Source organism: Emydura macquarii, unplaced genomic scaffold (genome assembly GCF_026122565.2).
Source record: "Emydura macquarii macquarii isolate MOO-44397 ecotype Brisbane River unplaced genomic scaffold, CSIRO-AGI_Emac_v2 contig_1230, whole genome shotgun sequence".
Lineage (NCBI taxonomy): Eukaryota > Metazoa > Chordata > Testudines > Chelidae > Emydura > Emydura macquarii.
The window spans coordinates 6,863,565-6,888,029 of record NW_027131367.1 but is presented as its reverse complement, the minus strand read 5'-3'; the positions used below and the strand labels follow the sequence as shown (position 1 = coordinate 6,888,029).

Genomic DNA, 24,465 nt, shown 5'->3' with positions numbered 1-24,465 from the left:
GTACAGTAGATTTAATGTTCACATTAGATTTCCTCCATTCAGTTACTGTGATTGTTGGCATGTTAACATGAGACCCAGTTTTGTGACCGGAGTGTTGTTTGAACTAGATACGATATTTTTTGTACTGACCATTAAAATACAATATCTTATGAACACAGCAGCAAAATAGAAACTTTCAGTCAAAATGTTGATATGTGAGCCAACTTTTCTTGTTTTTTGGTTATTGCAGGCAGCAGCTAGCAAAGTACCCTCAGGATACCATGTGGAGGATTTGGAAGATGGTAAGTAGAACATATTTAAAAGATGCATGGTGAAGCATTGAAGATGGAACCACCATAGCTATATGCAGGAACACTTGTCTTGTATAGGCACGGCCCAGTTATGTGTCCCTGATGTTTAGTTGGAGGGAAGGCACTCAACACTGGGAGTAAAGGGGAAACCTGCTTGAAGAATTGCATTTAAGTGAGACAGGAATATCCACCCTGCAGTTTTGTTTGGGGATGCCAGGCCACATTTATTGCTCAATTTATTATGGCAATATTACAGATTAATTTCTGTAACTTGCTTTATATGATTCCAGCTTTTGCCCCACATAAATTTCTCAGATATTGAAATCAATTGCGCAGTAGAAGGTACCTTGTGAGTTGGTGTTCTGAAACCTATAAACCTATTCAGTTACAACCAGTGATTCTAAAATACTGGCAATTGGAAAAATAACCAGAGTCTCCTATTATTTTACAGGATCTCAGGATGGTTGGCAATTCCGCCCCCCACCTAGGGGAGTCACAAGTAGTGAGGAGTACACATTGTGTAAGAGGTAAAGTGAAACAGTTTTATTGGTGATGAGAAGTGCCTCTGTTTAAGGGATAATTTCATTTCTTTTATTTGCAAACAACACTCTAATTCATAAGTGGACATGAGGCCAAGGAATGTAACCTACCTGTTAGATGAGGGAACTCATTCAAGGTGTGACTTTGAGTAGGTCACTTCACTTCACTTCTCAGCACATCAGTTTCATGATGTGAAAGTATATATCTTGAGCCCCATTTTGCAGAGGGAGAAGCTGACTGACACAAAGGTGAAGTGCCTTGCTCAAATTCACACAACTTTTGCTAAGATTAGCATTCTTAGTTCCTAGTCGCTCTTTCTCAGTCCATTAGATCATGTGCATTGAGTATGTAATTTTCATAATTAGTAAAATAGTGTTTTATGTAGTGCCAAAAAATATATTAACCTGGGAAATCCTGCACTGTGACTTGATTCTGCCTTGCATGTGACATGTATACAGAAATTAATTTCCTAGGATGTATAGCAATCTGACCTGCTTTTCATCTGGCATTATAGAGCCTGTGAAAATCTAGGCTATGTAGACCTGATTTTTCAGAGGTGCTGAGCACCTGCAACTCCTGTTGACATTAGCAGTTGTTGTTAGGGCTCGGCATTTTAGAATTTCACCCTGCTAATCATACAGGGAGATTGCCAAATTGATGTTTGGTTGCCTTTTGATGACATTCATTGTGTTAATAACACAAATGTTGCTAATCAATACTTTTTGCCATATGAAAGAAGCAGTAAGATTTTAGATGCTTTATAAAAAGTGGCATTCTGAGCCAGATTCTTAATGCCAATTTTAATTTAATTTAATCCTAATCCAGATTTTGTTCCATTAAAGGTATAATCTGATGTCCACTGATTACTTCTGTATTACAGGCGCTATTAACTTTGCTTTGAGAACGAGGTCTTGATTAGTGAATCCATGTGATTATTATAATTCTGGCTGTGGAGTTAAGATTTTAGATTTATTTATAAAAAGGCAGTAAGGACACTGAAGATTAATTTTTGAAACCACCGATGTCTTCAGGGTGGCACATGGCAATAGAGATGTGGCATCTACTACAGATAATGAAATGAAAGAATTGCAAGACATGATAAGGAACTGAATATGTAAAATAAATGTAATTGTTGCTAGAAGTACTGAGAAATCAGTACTAATCAGTTTCACTCTAGAATTCTCATGCACTGGTACAATGATGTTAGAAACATTGCAGGGGAATGTTTAAATCCAAACAAAGAATTGTTTTCACTGAAAATATTTTATGCATATATGATGAGAACACTTTTGTTAACATGATGTATAAAACGTTACCTTTCTTTAATAAAAATTTTACATGTTGGGCCTTCACAACACAATGGCATCCTTTTAAACTTTTTCCAAACTATACTTAAAGGAGAAGAGTATGCTAATTCAAATAATAAATAATAAGTCAAATGTGGCTTGGCTATCAGACACTTTGCTTCAAGGCTTTTCTGTGATTTTTTTCAGTAACATTTGTCACCTAGCTCAAGATTTACCATCTAATTTGCATTGTTACTCAATATGTTTACTATGAAAAGGTCATAATATTAATCATCATATGCTCTATCAATGATTTGAATAGCTAACTTTCAACTTACTTGTTCTGCTGTTTGACCTAGTTGAGCCATCCTCTTTTTCAGTAACACATCAATGTGGGAAGATGTCTGAATTCGTCCTGTAGCGTAAACTTACATATGAAACTCAACATAAAGTTATAGATACACATTTTCTACATTTACAAGATCATGGCACAGATCCTTGCCTATCCTTAGCTGTTTGGTACATGTAGTGTTTTAATTAATCAATTTTAGTTTCCTCATGTAGAAGTGAGGATTGTCTGGCCTGCTGCTTATGCTGTATACCAGATGATTTCATAATACTGTTAAACCTTAAAAATTAAATTCTATCCTCAAATTCTCCCTCCGTCCAATCTAATTTTTTAAACGTTTACCACTTTAAAGAATTGTAGTTGCAGCAGCTGACATGTTTTACATGATTTAATGCAAAGTTAAAGTTCTAACTACAAAACTGTTTTCCAAATAATATGTATATTTGGATGCAAAGTGTAGAATAGCAGCTGCATAGCATTTTCTGAGAGGACTGGCATTCTTAAATGTATGTGTGGGCGATAAGGTGATGATACTAAAGGGATTTCTTAATTTTAAAGCATCAGCAAAATGATATCACATACGAACATTACTTTACATTATTAAAAAAAATCCACAAACATAATACTATACATATACTTGATCTAACTCTTGTTTCAAGGAGGTTGATGTTCAATGTGTCCCTCTAGAAGCTTTTCTAAATCTATGTATAAAACATGTACACAATAGGTACCTGAAGTTAACTAAGAGAACCACATGATGTCACTGTTGCTTCAGTAAACTGCTGAAAGAGCACTTACCTCATCAGTAATAACTGGACTTTGAGGGAAAAGTTTGTCATTGACATTGTTAGGTGTTCAGCACATATTTATTTGAAAGTAAAAGTTTCTTTGCAAAGTGATTTATGGCCCTTTATGGTGAAATTGGAAAAATTCTGGATATATCATTATGGGCATTACTGCAAGAGATGCTGCTGCTGAACAATCCTGTATGTACATGTATATGTGGCTAAACCAGTTTCTAGAGACTGATCCTGCCATTTTATGTTTTATGTGAGAGACTCAAAAGTCAGGAGAAAACTCTTTGAAGTAAAATCTTAATTATTGTTTGGTTTTTTTTAATTGGAGACTTTGAAAAGTGTGAGGCATAATTGTCTTTCCTATTTTATGTAGATTTTTAGAGCAAGGGATCTGCAGGTACGGTGCACAGTGTACTTCAGCGCATTCCCAGGAAGAGCTAACAGAGTGGCAAAAAAGATACGCTTCCCGCTTGATAAGATTAAAACAGCAGAAGGAAAACAAACAATGTTCGGGTAGTTATATGGAAACCTTAATTGAGAAATGGATGAATTCGTTATCTCCTGAGAAGGTGGTAAGGAAAACTAACGTCTCTGTGTTCATATTTAAAAGTAACAGATGAGCCTGCTTTTGGCCCTTACCACTAGAACTAGTGGAATTATTTATTATCAAAGAACTTTTCCTGCTTGCAAAGCTTTCATAGACTGAGAGTGATTTTTGCAATGCAGTCGTTCTCCTCAGGAATTCAGTAAAGAGTTTGTGAACTGCAGCTTGTGGGTTGATCGCAAATTGTTCACTTTGCATATTGACTATTCATGGTGCATGATGGGTCAACCAAGTCATGTGGTTGTGTTCCTGTTCCCTCATCAGATGGTCGTACTTCTTAAACTGGAGAACAACAAATAGCGAAGCTTTAATTTTCAGTGAGAACACTCCTTTTTTTGCATGACTCCCCTTCTTTGCCTGCAATTGCAGGAATTTCCATGAAGAAAAGCCATTCCCCAAACATTCACTTGGTCATGCAAATGTTTGTGAATACTGAAAAGTAAAGGTTATGGAGCTGATCAAATCCAACAGCTCTTTGTAATTACAAAGAATGTTTGTGGCAGTACTTTTGCAGCATTCAACCAGTTCTTCTTACCACTGACACTAAGGAGTTTTCAGTCCATCTATTGTTGATAAAATCTGGGAAAAGTGGGCACTCTGCAAAATGGATTAATCAGCAGAAAGCCTGATTCTGCTCTCCTGGTACCCTAGTGCTCTCACTGAAATCACTGAGAATATTGAGTCTGTTGGGACACCAATAAATCTTGATACCTTATTGTATAAAACCGTTATTTCCAACTGAAATCTTAGACATAACTGACCTAAACTGGTTTTTGAAATCCATGCCTATGAAAATCAGGTCCTGTGTTTGTTCTCCCTGGATGGTTGTTTTTTTTTTGCATACACAGTGTGATGTAGTTGAGTTAAAATTTAAATTTTTGTCTGCCACTCTGATCTAACATATATCTGAATTAGTTCCTGTGCTGTATTGATATTAGAATCCTGCACAATGTTTTGCTGAAACCAACCCTCAACTTAAGAACCAGTCATGTTAACATATTAACTTGGCCTGAATGTCTTCTTTATTGACATTGTCTGTAGAAGTTTAATGCTAGGCTTCTTTCTCTTTACATCTAGCTTAGTGAATGTGTAGAAGGAGTGAGAGTAGAGCATAATCCTGAACTATCGGTTACTGTCACCACCAAAAAATCTCAACAGACATGGACATTTGCTCTCACTTGTAAGGTAGGAGTCCTCCTCTTGTGAAAAGGAATAAATATTAAAAGCCAGCATGCTGCAGCACTGGGATCTTATTTCTTTGCTACAGTAAAACCACAGACTTTTGCCATTAGTGTTTCAACTCCAAAACTTTTCTTTTAAAATGTAGTGGTGGGGAATGTCCCAATCTCCACTATGTTTCTCCCCCATTGAGGTGGTGATTGATGGTGTGGATGCTGAGAACTATGGGGACCTAATGCTCCGAGAGTGCAGGGACTCAACTGAACGAAGTTGAGACTTCTTTTAGTGTCCCATAATCTGGCCCCAAATAATGAACTTCATAAATAGTTTCAGCATTTGATTGTCACTTAAATATTTGCATTTCTCTGTAGCCTGCAAGAATGCTGTATCGAGTGGCATTGCTTTATGATGCCCACCGTCCTCATTTCAGTATCGTTGCAATATCTGCTGGAGACAGCACTACCCAGGTATCACAAGAAGTCCCAGAAAACTGTCAGGAATGGATCGGAGGAAAGATGGCCCAAAATGGAATAGATCATTACATGTACAAAGTCAGTATAGCTTTCAACACGGAAATCTTTGGCACGTTTCGCCAAACGGTAGTGTTTGATTTTGGGCTGGAACCAGTACTCATGCAACGAGTAATGATTGATGCTGCTTCAACAGAAGGTAATGTTCATCTGTTTTTCTTTTCTACTGAACAGACTTGATAGAAATGTGTAAAATAATGTTTCTCCTAGTGGTAATTTTGAGAATCAGAAACACTTCCTGCAATGCTCATCAGTCAGTATGATCAGCATTTGATGTTTTGTCATACTATTTTTTTTCCTTTTCATATCTGTGTGCAGAACATTTATGTTAGCAGATAATGAATGTCCTTCATAACATAATATATAATGTCCTTCATGTCTATAAAGGTAGATTTTGGGCCAGATCTTCATCAGGTGTAAATTGACATAGTGTCATTGGAGTTAATGTTGCCTTGCCTATTTACAGGATAGTCTTGATATAGAAATGCTAGAAATTGTTGGAAAGCAATATCGTCCCTACTCGCACTGGGCAGAAAACGTGATTATCTTTGTGTTCAAATTAAATTTGAACTAAATGTTGCCATGGTCATTGTGTTCTGTTTACTGCATTGGTCTATGCCTGTCAGTTAGAAACAGGAAATCAGGGCTTTAGGTTCTAGTCACCTCATTATCAGAAAGATGTCTACAAATTGGAAGGCATTCAAAGAAGAAGGGAAAGATGATCCAGAAGCAGGAGTGATTGATTTATGGGGAAAGATTAAAAGAGGTAAATGTGTGTCGCTTGGCAACAAGCAAAGGAAGTTGGGTGAGGCATGGGTAATCATCTGTGTCTCTACGAAGATTGGAGAAACGTAAAGACTAAAGGGCCTAAGAAACATTTTTAATGTGTTGCAGTGGGAATAACCAGGAATAATGAGATGAAACCAAGGGAAGGAAAATTGTGGTTGTATCTCAGAAAGAGACATTTAATAGATTTTGGCAATGTCTCCCAAGGGAGGTGACTACAACTCCTTTGCTTGGGACATTTTAAAGCAACTGAGTGCTAGAGTCAGACAGACGTGAATAATGTCTAATATTCAGTTCTGCTTCACTAGTATCATTTCTCATTGTTTTTGAATAAATAAAACCTATTTGTTTATGCTGCTTTTCTGACTAACTTTCTTTTGCAAAAGAATTTCCAGATTAGGACACGAAAGCCTTTCTTCTTTCATAGTTTTGAGTCATTTGTCACAGTTTCTAGTCAGTGTTTATATTTTGCTTAGGCTGTTCAGAAATGTTTGTGGTCCTGTTTTTAATGCTTTTTTTTGAACTGTCTGTTCTCCAGATGCTTATTAGGTTCAGCTTCAAAAAATGCTTTAAGAGGCATTTTAATATTTTTATGTGACAAAAAATTGTCCTTTGAAGCAAAGGAGAATCAACACCTTTTTCCCCATGCTCAGAGACAGCTCAGTATAGACCTGGCATATAACCCAAGATGTTTAGAAATATTTTGCTTGGCAACGAATGAGAACTTGTGTTGTCAAGAAGATTTACAATATGGAGGAGCCAAAAGCTGAGCACCGATTCTTGTTTTGGACATTTGTGCAAATCCATTTCTCCGAACAGGAGGTCAGAACTCAGAACCATTTAACATAGTCCCCTTTTAAAGGTAGTAGGAAAATGCAGCCAGTTGTACTCCTGTTAGTTGTAAATCTTAGGAAATTGATGAGATCCAGACCAAAATTGTAAAAATTGCTTAGGAGGAGCAGAAATAGATTTACTGTTTCTGACTGAAATAGAGTATGACTGTCTGGGAGATTACCAGAATACTTGTCAGTGAAGAGTATTTTATCTCTTCAAGAAGACTGTTTTTCTAGTCTGTCTATTGCAGTCATCAGGGAATCCCAGGAAGAGTTCAGCTCACAAAAGTCAGAAGGAACATTGATTTAATTTTTGGCAGAGATCATAATTCTGCAGACTATTGTTCATTTCTTACTACCTTTCAGAAGTGTGTTGTAGAGACTCTTCTATTTCTAGCCTCTCCAGATCTATTCCCACATCTTTATGTGAGCCAGGAAATTCATATTTCCTTGGTCTTTAATGATACAAGACTTCTAAACCTTTTTATTAGCAGTAATAATTATTGCTAACCACTAATATATACAATATCTGGGTTGGTTAGAGCTGTAGGTGTTGCTTTTTGCTATTTTATCCTTTGTTTACATAGAACAGATTTACAGTTACCAGATCAGCAAAGAGAAAATGTAAGTAGCAAATGCCATAATTTATGAACTGTTCTTTCCAGATTACTGAACACTTGTAGCGCAAAGCAGGAAGTTATAGTGTCCACAATACACCATATCTCCACATAGAGTATGTTGCAGAGGGCTGTGCTTGAGAGCAAGGCTGTGGTCTTTTCAGGAACTTTTGTATGATCTCTATGGAAGAGGGTGGCTAACCATAGGTGACAGGTTTCCAAAGTCAGTAAACTTGCAGAGACCTGGCGTCCTTGCACTGTAGAGCTTGCACAAGAGAGCCAAACCATAATTTATGTGCAAAGTCAAAACTATTAATCTTCAGACGAGTCAATGTCCTTGTCAGTTTAATCTGCCAGGATTTCTCAGTGCTGACTACTAAAGATAGATCAAGGGCAGGGGCAGTATACATGGCACTCTAGTGCAAAATGGATAGATGAAGCGGCATACTGTATTGTCTGCCGAGTTCACGATAGCATCTCTTTTTGAGATGTTGCATCTCTGTGTGCAGAGAGATAGAAAAGGAAATCTCCAATTAGTCAGATTATTATTATTAATATTTATCTAACATCCAAAGGTGTGCTAGGTTCTTTATAACCAAATATAAATACAAAGTCCTTCCCTGAAGAGCTCACAATCTATGTAGACAGCATATGGGCCAACTGAAAGCAAGTGATAGAATAATGATGTTAGGCATATGTCTTGTTCCAATTTTTTTTTTGGCATTTATATTCCCTTGAGCAGTGGGGGTGGTGAGTTATAGTGTGTGGGGGTTTGATGGAAGAAGTGTTTTTTAAACATCAAGCAAACAATCCTGAAAGAGGCCTTCAGCTCCTGTTGCCTAGTGTCTATACTACTAGTGCAAATCCTTATAATGGAGCAATTATTAAGGATATTGGAGCTATGACTTCACGAAAGGCAGGCATCCTCCTTTTTAAATAGTATTAAAAAGAGACATTGAAGTTGAGCGGCCTCTGTCATCTTTCTTGGAAAAAGTTACAAGTGATCAAGATAAGATTAGTTTTTCATGCAGTGGAAATGTTCCTAGAATAGGAAATGCACAAGATACCTCTTAAGAAAGTAACCCTCTATGCATATTCCATGTTAACATTCAGAAAATAGTTATGTCAGACTTCCAGTTACCGGAAGTGTCTGTAGCATGCAATATCAAATAGCCAGTTTCCTAGCAAACAAAGACCGTGTCCTGGCTGACTGACTGAGCTGTTACTCTAATACATGATTAGGACAAGAAAAGGTACTACTCATGATGAGATAATTCCTAGCTCTGAAATCACCAAACATGGGCCTTCTTCTCTTGTTGTACATCAGTAACATCTAACATAGTTCATTTTAGAGAGAGAAGAGGATTATTTATATCTTCTTTTTAATCTCTCTTAGATGATCTTTCAGAAAATATTAAAGGAGTTCAGTAAGTGAGACAGGTCTGATTTCTATGGTTGAAGAATGATATTGGGCTGAGATTCCTGTTGCTAAACTGGCCACACATTATCACTCAGACGTCACATTTTTCATCTCTTTAGGACACAGAATGATGAAGATAAAATGAAGTACTTTATTTGAGGCGATAGGGTCTTTCTTATGTCTTTCACAGGCACTGCTGTGATATCTGGGCACCCATTTTAAGCCTGATTCAAAGATGATACATTAAAATGTAGCTATTGCTTCACCATGAAAGCCAAACCATCGCAGCTTTTAGCTTAACAATAGTTCTGTTACATGAAACCCCTAACTGTAGTTAGTCTTCCAGAGAGCAGTTGCCATGTGTTGAATTTTTGCCATGTTAATGGCTATTGCACAAGTCTATGAAAAGTTCTTGATTTCATATTTATGATTTAGGCTACAGTATATGGACAGAACAGAGCTAACTACGGATAGGCTGAAACATTAATTTTCTTCCCTTTATCAGTGTGGGTCGCACTTTCAATTGATTCTTGGGGAATTAATTGTTTATATACGATGTATACAATCAGCAATCTTTTTCAAAGGCATAATCCTAATGTTATATTAATCTAAGACTTAGTTTTTAATTTGCTAAAGGACTTCCACGTGTACTTGTAAATTATGAGATTCTCTATCACCTGTCCTACTGGCTCTCCCACAGCTTAGCTGTTATGACTTATCTTGTGAGGTTCATGGGTATTTTCTCTGTTTTTGTATATCTAAACCTTGAAGAGGGCATTCAGATACTATGGATGCTTCTGCTTGCTGCTAATTATAATAATAGATTCCTTCCATTGCTTGTTTAATTTGAATGCTCTCTCTGGCTCCTATCTGTAGAGTTGTTATATTTTGATATTCTTTTATTCTTGTGTGTGAGTTGGTTTTTGTGTCTCTTGTCAATCAGCATCTGAAGTTGGAGCAATAAAATTATGAAAGCTGTCCTAGACAAAGGAGAGTTTTACCTGCAGTTTGATTATTTTAAGATAGCTGAGTGACTTCAGTAAACCTGTGATCTCCTTGAAGAACCAAAACATGTGCTGTTCGTTACAAATTAAGTTTAGCTTATAAATTCACGATTATTCCCTGTTTTACATGGATAAGCTGTGGTGGGGCATTTTCATTAGAAAAAAATTTAACATTTCCCACTTATATATGTCAATTACATCTGATCAAAGTGTGGAAAATTATCTTTGAAAATTTGAACTGATGTCTTGTCCCTGTTTGTATCTCCACAAGCAGATCTTGAATACCTGATGCATGCACGGCAACAGTTACTAACTACAGCTAAGCGTTGGGATTCTACTTCTAAGACTATTGTAGATTTTGAGCCTAATGAAACTACTGAATTGGAGAAGAGCCTTCTTTTCAGATACCAAATTCCTCTATCTGCTGACCAGCTATTTACACAGTCTGTTCTGGACAAATCATTGACCAAGACCAACTATCAGTCACGGTTGCATGACCTCCTTTATATTGAGGAAATAGCACAGTATAAGGAAGTCAGCAAGTAAGTAATACTTTAACAAAATTCTCTCTTAAATGACTGTTGCTGTCCTATTAAAAATTATTAGGATGTTACCCTTTCATTGTAATTACACCTCTCTGATTGGTTTTGAAAGGGCTAACAGTTTAGCTATTAAATCTTTAAAGTAAATTAAGAGTGGATATGCGTCTTGAAATCTTACTTCTTCATAGAGGAGAATGGAAATATATACTGTGGTAATAATTGGCTTTGAAGATAAAGACATGTCTACATTAGCCTTTGATTAGGGCTAGAGGCACTAACCTCTACTGTACTGTACTTTCCTGGGGTCCTGATGTTAATTTTGTTTCTTCTTACAGCTCCCTAAATATAAAAATGTTGAGGACAGCAGGGACAATTTAGAATTGTTCTGTACACTTGCCAAAAAAGAAAGTCTGTTACAGTTCAGTTATCTGTGACATCCTCAGATAAAAGGAGTTACAGAAGTGAAAAGTTTTATTCTTCTTCTCTATAGACGATTACAGGTTTGAAGAAAACTTTTGAATCCTCCTCATGGTGGGCCAGATCCTGATCTGTGTTGCAGTGGTGCACATTTGGCATAACTGCTTTGGAGAGCTGAAGCTTTTCCTAGTATTCGCTAAACAGGCAGACTGAATAATAGCTTTACAAGTGTAAGATGGGCACATAATGTAGACTCTCTTTGTGTCAGGAGTATCTTTTGTCATTGTATATATGCTGTGCAGCACCATTAGACGTATGAGAAGGCTGCAGGATGAAAAATAAGGTACACATTCCAGTTCACAGTCATGCTATACTAGACCATTTTTCTGTTTTGACATTTGTGATTAATGATCTCACCTTCACTTGTATGGTATGAAAATCTGTTTAAAGTGACATACCAGTAGCTCAAGAACTCTTATGGGCATCATTTCCCCCTTAACTTGATGTGTTAGCAAGTAAAATCTCATATATACCAATACAAGAATGCCTTCTGAAGAGCACTATGCTTGTGGATGTAATCAGATATTTAGTCTAATTATGTGTTGGTAATTTAAGAATATTAATAATATATACTATTATTGAAGGAGACTTTTTCTGAAGCAGAAAAATGTTATCTATTCATTTCACTTTCATATCTCTATAAGCCATATACCGAATATACTTAATCCATTGGGGAGTTGGAATTTAACATGTAAAGAATTCACCTCAACGTGGTGTTTTCAGCGAACTAGCAGATTCTCTCTTGTTGACCTCCATCACACATATTTTTAATCAGACTTATTTTTCAACAGTTTTTAAAACAAGATCAGACTCAGAGAGAAAACAGTGATACTAACAACAAATAAATAATGTTTTTACAATGTTAATTTTCATGTTGAAAATTATGTTGCCATCGTCTCATGGAAGACAAAAAAAACCCAGCTTGCATGTACAAATGAAGGAATCATGAGTACATTCCAATATGTGATGCTTCACTTTTGGATAATTTGGTACTGCAATATGTTATTGCTATTCCATGACTTTCAGTTAAGTGCATTAATAAAAGTAAGTTCAATACATGTTTTTAAGTGTCTTCTGTTTGGTAGAGTTGATGATAGAAATCTTCTTTTGATTAAATCAGGTCAAACTTGTACATACCTGTGATCCTAGGTTCCTTTGGTCACAAACGGTGATTGTTGTGGGAATTTTGCCAGCCTCTAGTAGATATTTGTACAGATCATAAAACAACTGATTGTCAACAGGGTCTCAGGAGAGGTCCAGGACTGGAATAATTTGCAGTCCATGATTGCAGTAGATTGCTGGGTTAACGAGTGTTGCTGGTTCCTCACTTTCATCAACTCCTGATTGACCCTGTTTAGAAAGCGATGGTGTACATGATTTGACAATAATGTTACAGGTTTAAACATGCACAAGAAAATGCAGAGCAATGGTTAAAATTTGAGGCCACTTTGTGGCTTCATACATGGCATGTAACACCACCCCTGCAATACTCAGTACAACTTGGTGAATTGATGACACAGTAGAATCCCTAGCTTCCTAGTGGTGCTTGCTTTAAATCAAATGTTGCACTTAGGGCTAATTTTTCAATAATGACCCCTTCAATTCTGAGCTCAGAATGGACCTGTTTGTTTGCACCTGGGCATTTTGTCACCTAAGTATGGATTATGCAGCTCTGCATAGGCCTCTATGGAGAAGCCACTTGGAAGCTGCAGATCGTGTAGAATTGAGCCATCTGATTATTACTAAGCAGAGTTTTCCACTTAGGGCACAACCCATACTCCAAAATCTGCATTGGCTGCCAGTTGATTTCTGAGTGAAATTCCAAGTGTTGGGTTTGATCTGTGACTCCCTAAATGGTTTGTTTCTGTCTGCTTGTGAGGCTGCCTCTCTCCTTGTGATCCTATAGTGAATGTGATCATCTCCAGCACTTGAGCTAACAGACCTCACGATAAGCAGGAGGGTGCTGGTTGCAGGGCATTCTTGTGTAAAGATTCAGCACTTTGGTTCTTGTGTCTAGCCTTGATTTGCCAGAGACAGAGACTAGTTGTTTTTTTTTTTTTTTTTTAAAACCTTTGGGACACACTGCAAATTGCAGTGGTTGTCCCAGACAGTTCTTGGAGGGCCAGAGGACAAGTGTTGAATGGTGTCATGTGAAAGAGGTTCCAATGGCATTGGTAAGGCATCTTCAATTGACCTTCACAAGGGAGTTTCTGGTGGCATTGGAAAGGTCCCGGTGAGCTTTGTTTGTTGTATTTATTATAATATTGTGCAAAATTTTTATTTCTAATGTGCTTAGAGCAGAAGATAGGGGCAATACAGGTTTGCATAAATAAGCCAACACTCTAATTTCCATATACAAATGTAGGCTTTGTATGAACAAGCAGATATGCAGGCCAAATTTAGATATTCTAATGTAGATCCTAGTTTGGATTTGGTGGATATTTGGGCCCTTCATGTAATTTTTCAGGATTTAAACATCATCTTTCTCTTTCTCACATTAAAAAAGAAAGAAGCCTGTAATAATAATACCTATCATTTACATGATGCTTTACATTCTATGTGCTGTACAAATATTAACTAATGAATCTAAGAGGTGAAATAATTGCATCTCACATTATTTTGTACCCATGCAGCACATTTTTTTCTATCCAAATTGCAGACCAGATTCTCACTCAAGGTTGCAGGAGCCTCCAATATTGGCTTTCATGGAAGGTCAATGTGTTTTTGCTGCATTGGGCCCTGAGTTCGTGGACTATTACTGCATATCCCACTGTGCCACATAGTAGTAAAATGCTATTATGCATACCCTGTGTGAAACTTAAACACATGAATGTTAAGCACCATACTGAACTTCCTTTTAAAAAACTGGCCCACGAGCCATATTCAGTATGGGATATTTGGTCTATTGGAGAACTACAGTCTGCATTGGCAGTGGATGGGCTAATGATCTGATAAGATAAGTCTTAAACTTTTGTGATTTAAATGTAGACAATAACCTTTTCCCTAGTTAGCTAGAAATAGAAGCATAATTATGTTGAAATTTTATAACATTGCTAGGAAGGTTGGGATACTGGACAGAGAGCAGATTTGCTGTTAGGATTGTTGAGGTTTTGGATGATTGAGAAATTTTCCCTGTTTGTTTTTTACTCTGTCTCCAGCTTTATGCTTGGAAAAATCCGAAAGAAAGAAGTAAATCAAAGACTAGAAAAGTTTTGTTGCTGGTACCAACAGTGGCATGGATGACTAAGACAGCTGAAGTTTCAAAAGAAACTCAAACTTAGTTTTTTCTCACCACCTGAGAGTTCATCTCTCAGTGAAGAATAAGTATTTCTAAAATTACACGAAGCTTGAATTTACAGTATAAGAACTCAAAAATTAAGTATGGCTTTTGTGGTAAAGTGTTATGTGAGAGCACACTAAAAAGTGTTAATTGGACTTGTGATTAGTTGAACATCAGATCTTTAAGTGTTAGTGTGAAAGCATCCATTGTGTAATCCAGAAAAATGATGTCAAATATGAGAGAACATCGAAAATATTTGATTTTTTTTTTTTAATGTAAGTTGTTTGGGAGATAAAGGAGTTTATTTCTTAGAAACGTTCTATGATGTGCTGTTTGAAAGAACCGTCCGTAAAGCAAATGGTAGTGAACCATGCAGTGGTTAAATAGTTAATACACTAGTACCGGGAGCATTGAACTGGGAGTCAGGAAACCTGGGTTCAGTTGCTGCCTTCACCCCTGATTTGGAGTGTTACATTGGGCAGATGGCTAAGGCTTGCTCTCTCAAATGTGACGTTTAATTTTGGGTGCTCCATTCTTGGATGCCCAACTTTAGATACCTCTGACCTAATTTTCAGAGTATCCAGGACACCACTTGAAGTCAGGCCTCTAGTTCATCCCCTCTAAAAACCAGGCCCTTGGTATTAAAGTTGAACACCCAAAATTAGAGGCCACTTTTGAAAACATGGCAGTTAACCTACTTGTGCTTCAGTTTCTTGATCTGCAAGCTACTTCCTGACTTCACAGGAGTGTTCAGAGGCTTAATTCATCTGTTTATAGAAACAAACCTTTGAAAGGAAAGTGCAGTGAAAGTCCAAAATGTTGTTTTTAATTGGTCTGATTCAGATGTTTTGCTTGGGGAGAGATTTGTCTGGTTAAATCTTATTAAGCATGAGCATGGAGTCTACGAAGGGAAGTTTGGAGAGCATGAAGGAAGCAGTGCTTGAGTATTAGAGGATTTGGTAATTGAACAGCTCACCAGAAGGTGTCTCCCTAGTCAATAAAAATAATTTAATAATCTGAAGAAGAAGGTTCTAATCAGTAGGCTAGAACCAATGTCGCCATTTAAGATGATGCTGTAAAGAGTGGCATGTCTCAGAATCGCAGTAATATAGGTATTCAGAGAAAGCTGTGCCTAAATAAAAACATTATGCTGCCTGATATCTGACTAATGATAATGAGATTTTAAATCTTACTGAGGTTTATATACATTTAACACAATATTGCATCTAAGTTGTTATTGCAACTAAATTATTGCTTTTACTGCAAATTCTGTAGGAGCGATTACAATAATCTTAAGTATAATGATGAAGAAACTAAATTTGTGTCTCTGTCAAGTTAAAAATCATCTCTTAGTTCATTGCATTGCTTATCTTCTAGGGCTGCTTATATGATATAGAGCACATGTTATTCAGGGAATGAAATACCACCACAGGGAGACAGATACAGTTTTCATGCAAGCAAAAAGATAGGTCAGATTGTGAAAAAAATCTTCAACAGGTTTCATAGGCATTTAACAGGCACAGAAGAGAACTGAAACTAGTTTGATTTTGGTCCGTGCTTGCTTTGTAATCAAAGAGGTGCCGAGGCTCAAGCAATTTTTAAAAAACATTTATAACTGATGCGGCAAGCCCAGAGGTGCTGGAGCTGTATGGACTGCCATGCCTAGAGGTGCTGGGGCTCAGCCCTGGCAAGTCCTGGCATAAATTAAGCACTGGTTTTGGTACTAGTTTGGGACCGTGATACTTTGTAGTAAAGATTTTCTGTTACAGTGGATTAAATATGGACTTTTAATAGTTTACCAGCAATGGTTGGAAGGAAGCTGAACAGATTGAAAAAGGACAGCATAAATTTGGAAAGCATCATATGGAGATAACACACTTAACAGTAGAAAGCTGGCCATGTCACATGATAAAAAGATCACTGCTCAGTTTAGTGGAAAGCACTGTATTCTGTATCCCTTCTACTTTCATTGCTGTATTCCCCTGTAATTCATTACAAAATATTAGACTAAACTTGATGACAATGAGGTAGATATATGAGTGTTTAATACACTTCCAAGGGAGTGGCTGAAGCTCTGTTATTGGCACATTTTGAAACCAGGATGAAGAAAGAACTAGAAAACCTACTGGATTGTTGTATTTTAGAAAAGAGATGGACAAGACAGGCTAATAGGTCATTTTCATCTTTAATGTCTATGATTTTTTGAGACTTGTCAGTTCAAAGTGTGGATTTGCTACTTCTGCTGTGAATGCTGGGTGGGGGGGTACCCATGGCTAAATGTTAGAGCAGAAAGAACTCACTGCCAGTGGGAGCTTTGTGCACAGATGCCCGATGTGATTAGGTATGTGATATGTTAGATATTAATCCTTCATTTAAAATAGATCTGTGCTCATTATTTATTGGTCTTTGCTTCTAATTTCATAAAGTTTTAAAAGAATCTGTTAAACTATGTGGGTATAATAGCCCTTCGTGTCCCTCCAGAGAGCAGCCTGCTTTCTCTGATCTGCACCTGGAACAGGGTGTACAGAACAAATAGGAACTTTATTCTGTTCTGGACCTGTGTATATGTCCCTAAAGAATCTGATGTAGTCAATTAATGAATATATCGGAAACTTACAAGCCATTCTAATAATTTTTTATTGCTAGAGGGGAAATGCTGCAGCCTTTACTCAGGCAAAACTCCTATTGACTTCAGGCAGAGTTTTCCCTGTGTAATATTGCAGGATGTGGTTCTGTCTATTGAGATCATGCCTTTAAAACCTTCAGAGATATTGTTGCTTGTAATCGCCCTTTGATGTTAATTGCATTCCATTCAGAAGCAAAATAAAGACACTATTACCCTCCGACATTTTTGTACTCTTCATTTACTTCCTTTGCTTACAGTTGTATTCCTTCCTTTTATTATGTATCGTTTTCCATTACCAAGGTAATGTACATTTACACTTTTTTATCTTTTTGCTAATTTATTTAATACAGGTCTAATCTGAGTCTCTGTGTTTTGTAATGAATAAATTTGAGGACAGCAAGGAATATATCAATCATGTTATCCTTTACAGAATTTCTCTACTTCATCATCACTTTGCTTGTAGTGGGGTTTTAGATTCATGGACCGGATTTACTTGCCAACAGAAGAAACTCTCATGTTCTCTTTTCATTCTGAATAAACTGAATATTTGTTGCCTTTAAAGTACATTGTTGCCCTTAAATAACATTTAAAAGGCCCCATTCCTGCCATTATAGACAGAGCCGCTGCTTGCTGGGGAATTTTTCTGTTATCAACAGAATTTGTAGCTGCCTTCTTTGAACGGAGGCACAAAATTCTTGAATGTTCTGCAGTACTGTGCTTAAATTTCCCTTGCTCAGGTCCAGATTCTGCCACCCTTACTCACAATGAGTAGTTACTTACACAGTCCCATTGAACTTCTGTGGAAGAAGGTACTACTTGGTGTAAGGGGAGGTAGGGTTGGATCCTGTATGTGTGGTGTTTCTGAAGTTGCAGACATTTTTTATGTGATTACCATTGTCTCCTGCTATCTAAAATCAACTCCTTTTTCCAACCTAACTTTATACTCTCTGATTTAGGTTCAACATAAAAGTGCAATTGCAGATTGTAGCAAGCTTCATGCTCACTGGTGTTTCCGGAGGTGCAAAGTATGCCCAAAACGGACAACTTTTTGGCCGCTTTAAGCTCACTGAAACGCTTTCTGAAGACACTTTGGCTGGACGGCTGGTGATGACCAAAGTCAATGCTGTTTATTTATTGCCAGTCACTAAAGAGAAGTCAGTACAGACCCAAGGAACCAAAGAGAAGGTTTATGAAGCAGCTATTGAAGAGAAAACAAAGGATTATATCTTCTTGAGGGTATCCAGGGAATGCTGTGAAGAACTTAATCTTCGAGCAGATTGTGAAATGCAGGTATGTTTGAATGGAAGATTCTTGCTGTTTGAGAGATTTGTGCTATATTTCGCTACCCTTCCTCCCCCGAGTAATTACATGCCAAAGGACTAGAAAGATATGAATAGGAATTTTTTATTCCTCATTATTTGCAGGAAATCTAGTGAGGAGAAGAATTTCAGATTAAAATTTTATGTTTAAATCTGATTTTTATATGTAATAGAATTAATATTTTATAACTGTTAGAGTAAAAATACATTTAATGAGACTGATTTCTGATATAAAACTTGTTCTGATCTGGTTAAGCATCCTATGCAGATTTTAGCTTGCGTGTCTCCATATTGTCTAGGGTATAGCTTGAGCACTAATAAGACACACAGATTTTTGAACTTCAGTTAAAAAACAAAGCCATTTTTTGTGCCTGAGTGTGGACTTATTTGTTCTGCCAAGTCTCCAGCTTCATCTTTATTTTCATGGGTGTGTTTTTGGGGAGGGGCATGGTAGTCTTTCCACTTTTGACATCTCCTTGAGGTATTTCTCTATTCCTGTTTTCTTGATCTCTCTACTGCCTCTTGCCCATTTGATTACTCTCCCTTTCTCTGCAGTCTCTCCTTCCAGCCCCCTGGCCTTTGATTACATTGATTACACAGGAGTTTTTCTGCTCCTCTGCGGGTGGTTAGAAGGGTCTTCCTAACAAATGACTGAGGGCCTAACCTTGCAATTGGGGCTGCCCAGGAATAAGACACTGTCAGTGCAAGACGGAGGCTTGTAATGGAAAAACAGCTAAACTGACCATACACAAAGTGCTGTCAAACGCACAAAGTAAATGAACAGACAGAGATTTTTTTTTTGCTACTACTTTCAGTTGTAGCCATCTTACCTGTCACTTATCTGTAGTACCTACACAATTTCCAGATAGAAATGTGATTTTCATGTTGGCAATGTCCCTATACCAGCCTTTTTTAGGAATCTGAGTAACATGGCTTGTGATAAACATATCTTACTAGCTGTATGTACTTTGCCATTATACCTTACAATAAAGGTAGGGGTTTTTCATCTAATTTGGATTAATTCATACTGTTGGATGTGCTATTTACTGAAGTACTAACTGACTCACTATCTGGGAAGGAGTGGGGTACTATCTGTATTATCTTTCTTCATTCCAAAACAAGAGAACAGTGGGAAAGGAATTATAGTCCCACTTCCAGGTTAACAGAAAAGGACATAGGAGCGTGTGGGCCACTTGAAAAAATTGTCCTGGCATAGGCTACAAATGGCGAGGCACCAAAAGGAGCAGTGACCAAAAGGAGTAAGAAAAAGCAGTTCACCCTGAACAACAGTAATTTCCATTCAATCTCTGTGAAGGGTGCACTTGATAAAATCAGAACTGCAAACATATTAAAAAGCCTGCATTACAAGAGAAGCCAGGGCAACAGGAAAAATGTATGATCAGAGAAGGTTTTTACATGGATTACTGGAAGAGATAGGAGCCAAACTGCATACTTTATCCAAAGACCACAGCAATAAGATAGATTGGCCAACATTTAAAATGAAACATGAAATCCTGGCTCCATTGAAGTCAATGTCAAAACTCCTATTGACTTCAGTGGACTCATTGTGTATACAAAGTATAATATGGAAAGTATATAGGATCAGATCCTGAGTTCCCTATTCATTTTTCACTTAATTTTCAGTTAGTCCTTGCACTGAAGAACTCTCACTGAAATCAGGATTAATTAAAAACTATATAAAGAGCTTTAGGCTTTGAGAACCATTGGTTCTCTAACAGATTTACAAAGTATTATACTTCTTTATGAATAACTGTAGGACCCAGCTCTCATTTCAGGATATTGGAATCCTAAAATGACAGATCTGAAAAGCTCCCCCAGCTGAGTTTCATAAGAAGCTTTAAAAGAAAGAAAAAAGTAAGTTACTAAAAGTCCAACTCATTTTGTGTTCCAATACAGTTTACTGATAGTCAATTAGTGGCCTTAATTATTGTTTTAAGAAAAGAAGCACAAACTGTACCCAGACTAATTATCCATGTTAAATAAAGACATTAGGATTCTTTCATATGTTTTCACAAAACAAACTGAATAGGTGACATCCCTTTTGCAAAAATGGATTTATTTCAATCAATTTCAGTGGCCTTGATTTGGGATTATTTCTGTCAGGTAGCAGGGTCAATTCTCTTCTCTCTACAAGGGACATATAACTGGGTGGGGGAAGGAATTGTTTGATTTAGTCAACTAGAGTTTATTATTTCATGTTCTAGAGCAGGATGTATTTACATTAACTGAACTATCCTGTCCATAAACCTCACAACACAGTTTAAAGCCAAGCCTTCTCATTCAGTCCATTTCATGTTGATTGCAAAGTTAACAAAGTATTGACTCTATCTCCAATACTGATGGTGCTGTAAATCTTCACTTTGCAATGAGTCTCTGTTACAGACATCTGGGCTTTGGAAAATAACAGTCTCCCTCTTACAGAGTTTGCATTTTCATTCTCATTTCTGTTATTCAAATGAATAATTTCTTCACCTATAAGAGAAACTAGGCCATGTGAGTTCTTCCTATTGACAAATCATTTGAAATGCCTGGCTTTTATTGAGCATAGGAATGTAGGAATTACCCTACTGGATGAAACCCATAGTTCACCCACTTCACTATTCCAGTTGCCAGGCAGCACAGGCTTCAGAAGAAGGTGCAAAAAACCCTCTTATTTGGTCACCTAATTCCTTATCATTATAGATTGGTTTAAGCATGAGGCTTAAACTTCCGTTCAAAATGGATGTCAGCATTAACTATTATAACTCTGGTTATTCTCGTTATCCATATAAATCTCTAATTCCTTTTTGAATCTTGCCAAAATTTTGGCCTGAGTAATATCCTGTGGCAATGAGTTCCACACTGTAATTACATGCATGAAAAACGATTTCCTTTTATTGGTTTTGAATTTGCTACCTATTAACATAATAGAATGTTGCTTTGGTTCTTGTGTAATGAAACAGGAGGAACAGACATTCACAATAATTGCAGCTATTGCGTTGTTCAGAAAAGTCCGAATGTACAAGGCCTAGCAGGTAGTCAGGAAGAGAGAGAAAAAAGAGATTCCTTATTCAAGTAATTTTTGAAAATCGTGTATTGTCTTTTTTTAGCTATTGCATTTGCCTCACTAAGTGAACTCCATAGTGAATGCTATGCAGCTTTGATGTCATCTTTATTTTTTTGGATGGTTGGCTTTAGCTTTTGCATACAGCTAGACAATACGGATGAATATTAAAGGTCATTATATTGATTTTAAGATTGATTTTGTGCCAAATTCAGACCTAGTATAAACAGGCACTACTGTATTGCTTCTTATTGATTTACATCACTTAAATCAGTGCTGGATTTGGCCTTTTTAGTAAATATTGGTATTGTTCATATTACTAGTCACGTATTGCCATACAAGAGCATATATAGTGCTTAAGACAGATTCCACAGGTTCCATCCTCAATGAATTTTCATTGTTAAGAGTCTAATCTTGCATGCCTTCAGTTGGAGTAATGGACTTTGAAAGTTGAATTTGGAAGATTGGGCCCTAAATTAGGAAGTGTGTTAAAACAGCTAATGAAGGGTGAGGGTTACAACAGTAAGGTCATACTGTACTGTTAGATGCTGATGCTTGCATTAGAGAGGTTCTGAGGTTTGGTTTTGATTAGGGTTTTTATTTCACATGAGATCGTATGTTATTAATTCAGTGGAATGATCAACCATTTGTTTTTTAGTGCTCAAGTTGCTGTTTTGATTTTCACAAAGGATTTTGAATGTAACAGATAGGAAGGTTTTGTACATAGTATAGTAAGAAAACTTTTGGATTCTATGTTGTTTTTAATTGGTGAACACAGTGTTATCTTCTTGGTTTCTGGTACTTTATTTTTAGAATTTTCAGTTTTGGTCTTTTGAGCAACTTCCAGGAAAGATAGATTTTAAAAAAGGCTTTTGGGTTGATTGGTACCAGTTGAACTTTCTGGCTGTTAACCAAGTGTAACAATATTTACCATATGATAACAGAGTGATTAAGCAATAGGGGAGTCAAATATTATTGAGTGGTTAGAGCAGGGGTTGAGAGTTAATAGACCCAGGACCAAAATTTCTAATGTAGTTGCAGGGTATAAATTTAGAGTGACTCTATTGGCCTCCATGGAATTTCTTAAGATTTATACTGGGGTACGTTAGCTCAGAGATTATCCCCTAATTTCTATTTTCTGCTCTGCTACGGACTTGATGTGCTGTCTTGAGCAAGTCACTGCTCAGTGTCTCCATTTTCCCATCTATAAGATGGGGAAGGTAGTACTTACCCGATTTGGTAAAGTGCTTTGAGATCCTTGAGTGAAGGTTGCCACCGAAGTACAAGTGTAATTAGTGCATGTTCCAGTCAGTATGTTTTTCGAAGAGTGCCCTTCTGAATAGGTTGAAATACGTTAACCATCAGTGTTGTCGTGTTGACCAACACACACACCTCTTGCAGTAAATCCCCATGAATTGTCTTATTGTCTAATAAGAGGCATGCTAACTAAAGTTGTCCTACAGTGATTACATGGCTATTTATTTGTTACTGTACTATGAAAAGCTGTGCTTCTACACTGGGTAACAATCACAGCACCTATGGATTTAGTTGTTCTCTTCTATTAGTGTGGTTTAGTATCAGTTTATTTATATAGATTTCTGTTTTAATCATCAACATTTAATTCTTCTGTTCAATACTTTCTTCAGGCCCATTTGTTTCTGGAGAGATAAATAAATGTAAAATTAAAACTGTGTATATTCTAGTCTGAGTGGATAATTTTCATGAATTGTTTCCCCCAAGAGCTGCTTTTATCCATTTCTGTAATTTAAAATGTATCTTTTTGTCTTTGTTTCTTTAGTAATGCATTTGTATAAACTCATTTTGCCATTCATTGTTTAGTTCTGGGTCCGACGATACCAACATGCTATGCTACTATTTCTGGCTTTGTACCAAGATTTTGTTGTCATCATTCTTTATTTATTAGCATTAAAACACCAGTAATTGAAAAGAAAGAAAATGATTATATTAGTAAGCAACTGATCTCAGAAATCCATCTTTGCAAAGATTGTGTAGTATCTTCAATGTCTTTATAGTACAGTGTAAGTCAACAGATTTATACTTTGAGAATGATTGTTTGGGTATAGAGATATTTGGGTTTTGCCCCTCTTGAGAATACGTCATACTGGGTCATCTACTGGTCCATGAACATTTCTGACCAAGTCAATGTCCCAGAGTAGGTTTCTGTAACCTGTCTTTCGGCTTCTATTTTTAAAAACAGTTAAAATATTCTTTTAAGGTAGTCCTTTCTAGTTTCTGTAAGAGATTGAAAGGATTTCATTGTACTTTTAGACATAATTCAACATAGTAGTCAAACAAACAAATTATACTACAAAGAAATCCTATATTTCTTTGTGTTTTTTTAATGTTCAAAATGGACTTAAGCAAGTTAACTTTATTGTAAATCTTTTGAGCTGATGATGCTTGCTTGAGTTTTTCCTGAAGTTCAGTGTAATTTGTTAGAAGATAAAATTGAAGTAATCATAATTAACAGTCTAATGAGTCCTCTTAATTAAATACTTTATGGTACATCTATTCATTCATTCATTTTGTACTGTAGGTTGAACTTCAGTTTCAGTTAAATCGCTTACCCCTCTGTGAAATGCATTATGCCTTGGACAGGATCAAGGACAACAGTATTTTGTTTCCAGATGTCCGCATGACTCCCACCATACCCTGGAGTCCCAACAGGTACAAAAAACCAAACACTTTGCTATCAAAGATAGTATGTTAATGCTGTGTTGTATTCCTTATAACTTATGGCTCAAATGTACCCTTAAACAGGAAGTGTATCTTTGCTCTTCATTAATTATGAAGGTGGTTCAGGGAAGAGAGTTGAACTGCTTTCAATAGAAAAAGAAAACATCCTCTTTTAGGATTGGTAGATCTCTTTTCCCTGTTCTCCCCAAGGCAGAAGTATGATTA

General features: G+C 36.7%; 1 protein-coding gene across 1 annotated transcript in view; it reads left to right on the top strand.

The window, feature by feature from the left end:
• The window catches only part of HELZ (helicase with zinc finger), a 133,117-nt gene that overhangs the window by 29,449 nt on the left and 79,203 nt on the right, over positions 1–24,465 (top strand). The window contains exons 6-13 of the mRNA XM_067547330.1: positions 230–281; positions 742–817; positions 3,636–3,834; positions 4,944–5,051; positions 5,417–5,714; positions 10,510–10,777; positions 18,117–18,450; positions 24,101–24,231. Coding sequence (XP_067403431.1) covers positions 230–281; positions 742–817; positions 3,636–3,834; positions 4,944–5,051; positions 5,417–5,714; positions 10,510–10,777; positions 18,117–18,450; positions 24,101–24,231 — 1,466 coding nt within the window. The remainder of the gene's footprint in view (positions 1–229; positions 282–741; positions 818–3,635; positions 3,835–4,943; positions 5,052–5,416; positions 5,715–10,509; positions 10,778–18,116; positions 18,451–24,100; positions 24,232–24,465) is intronic.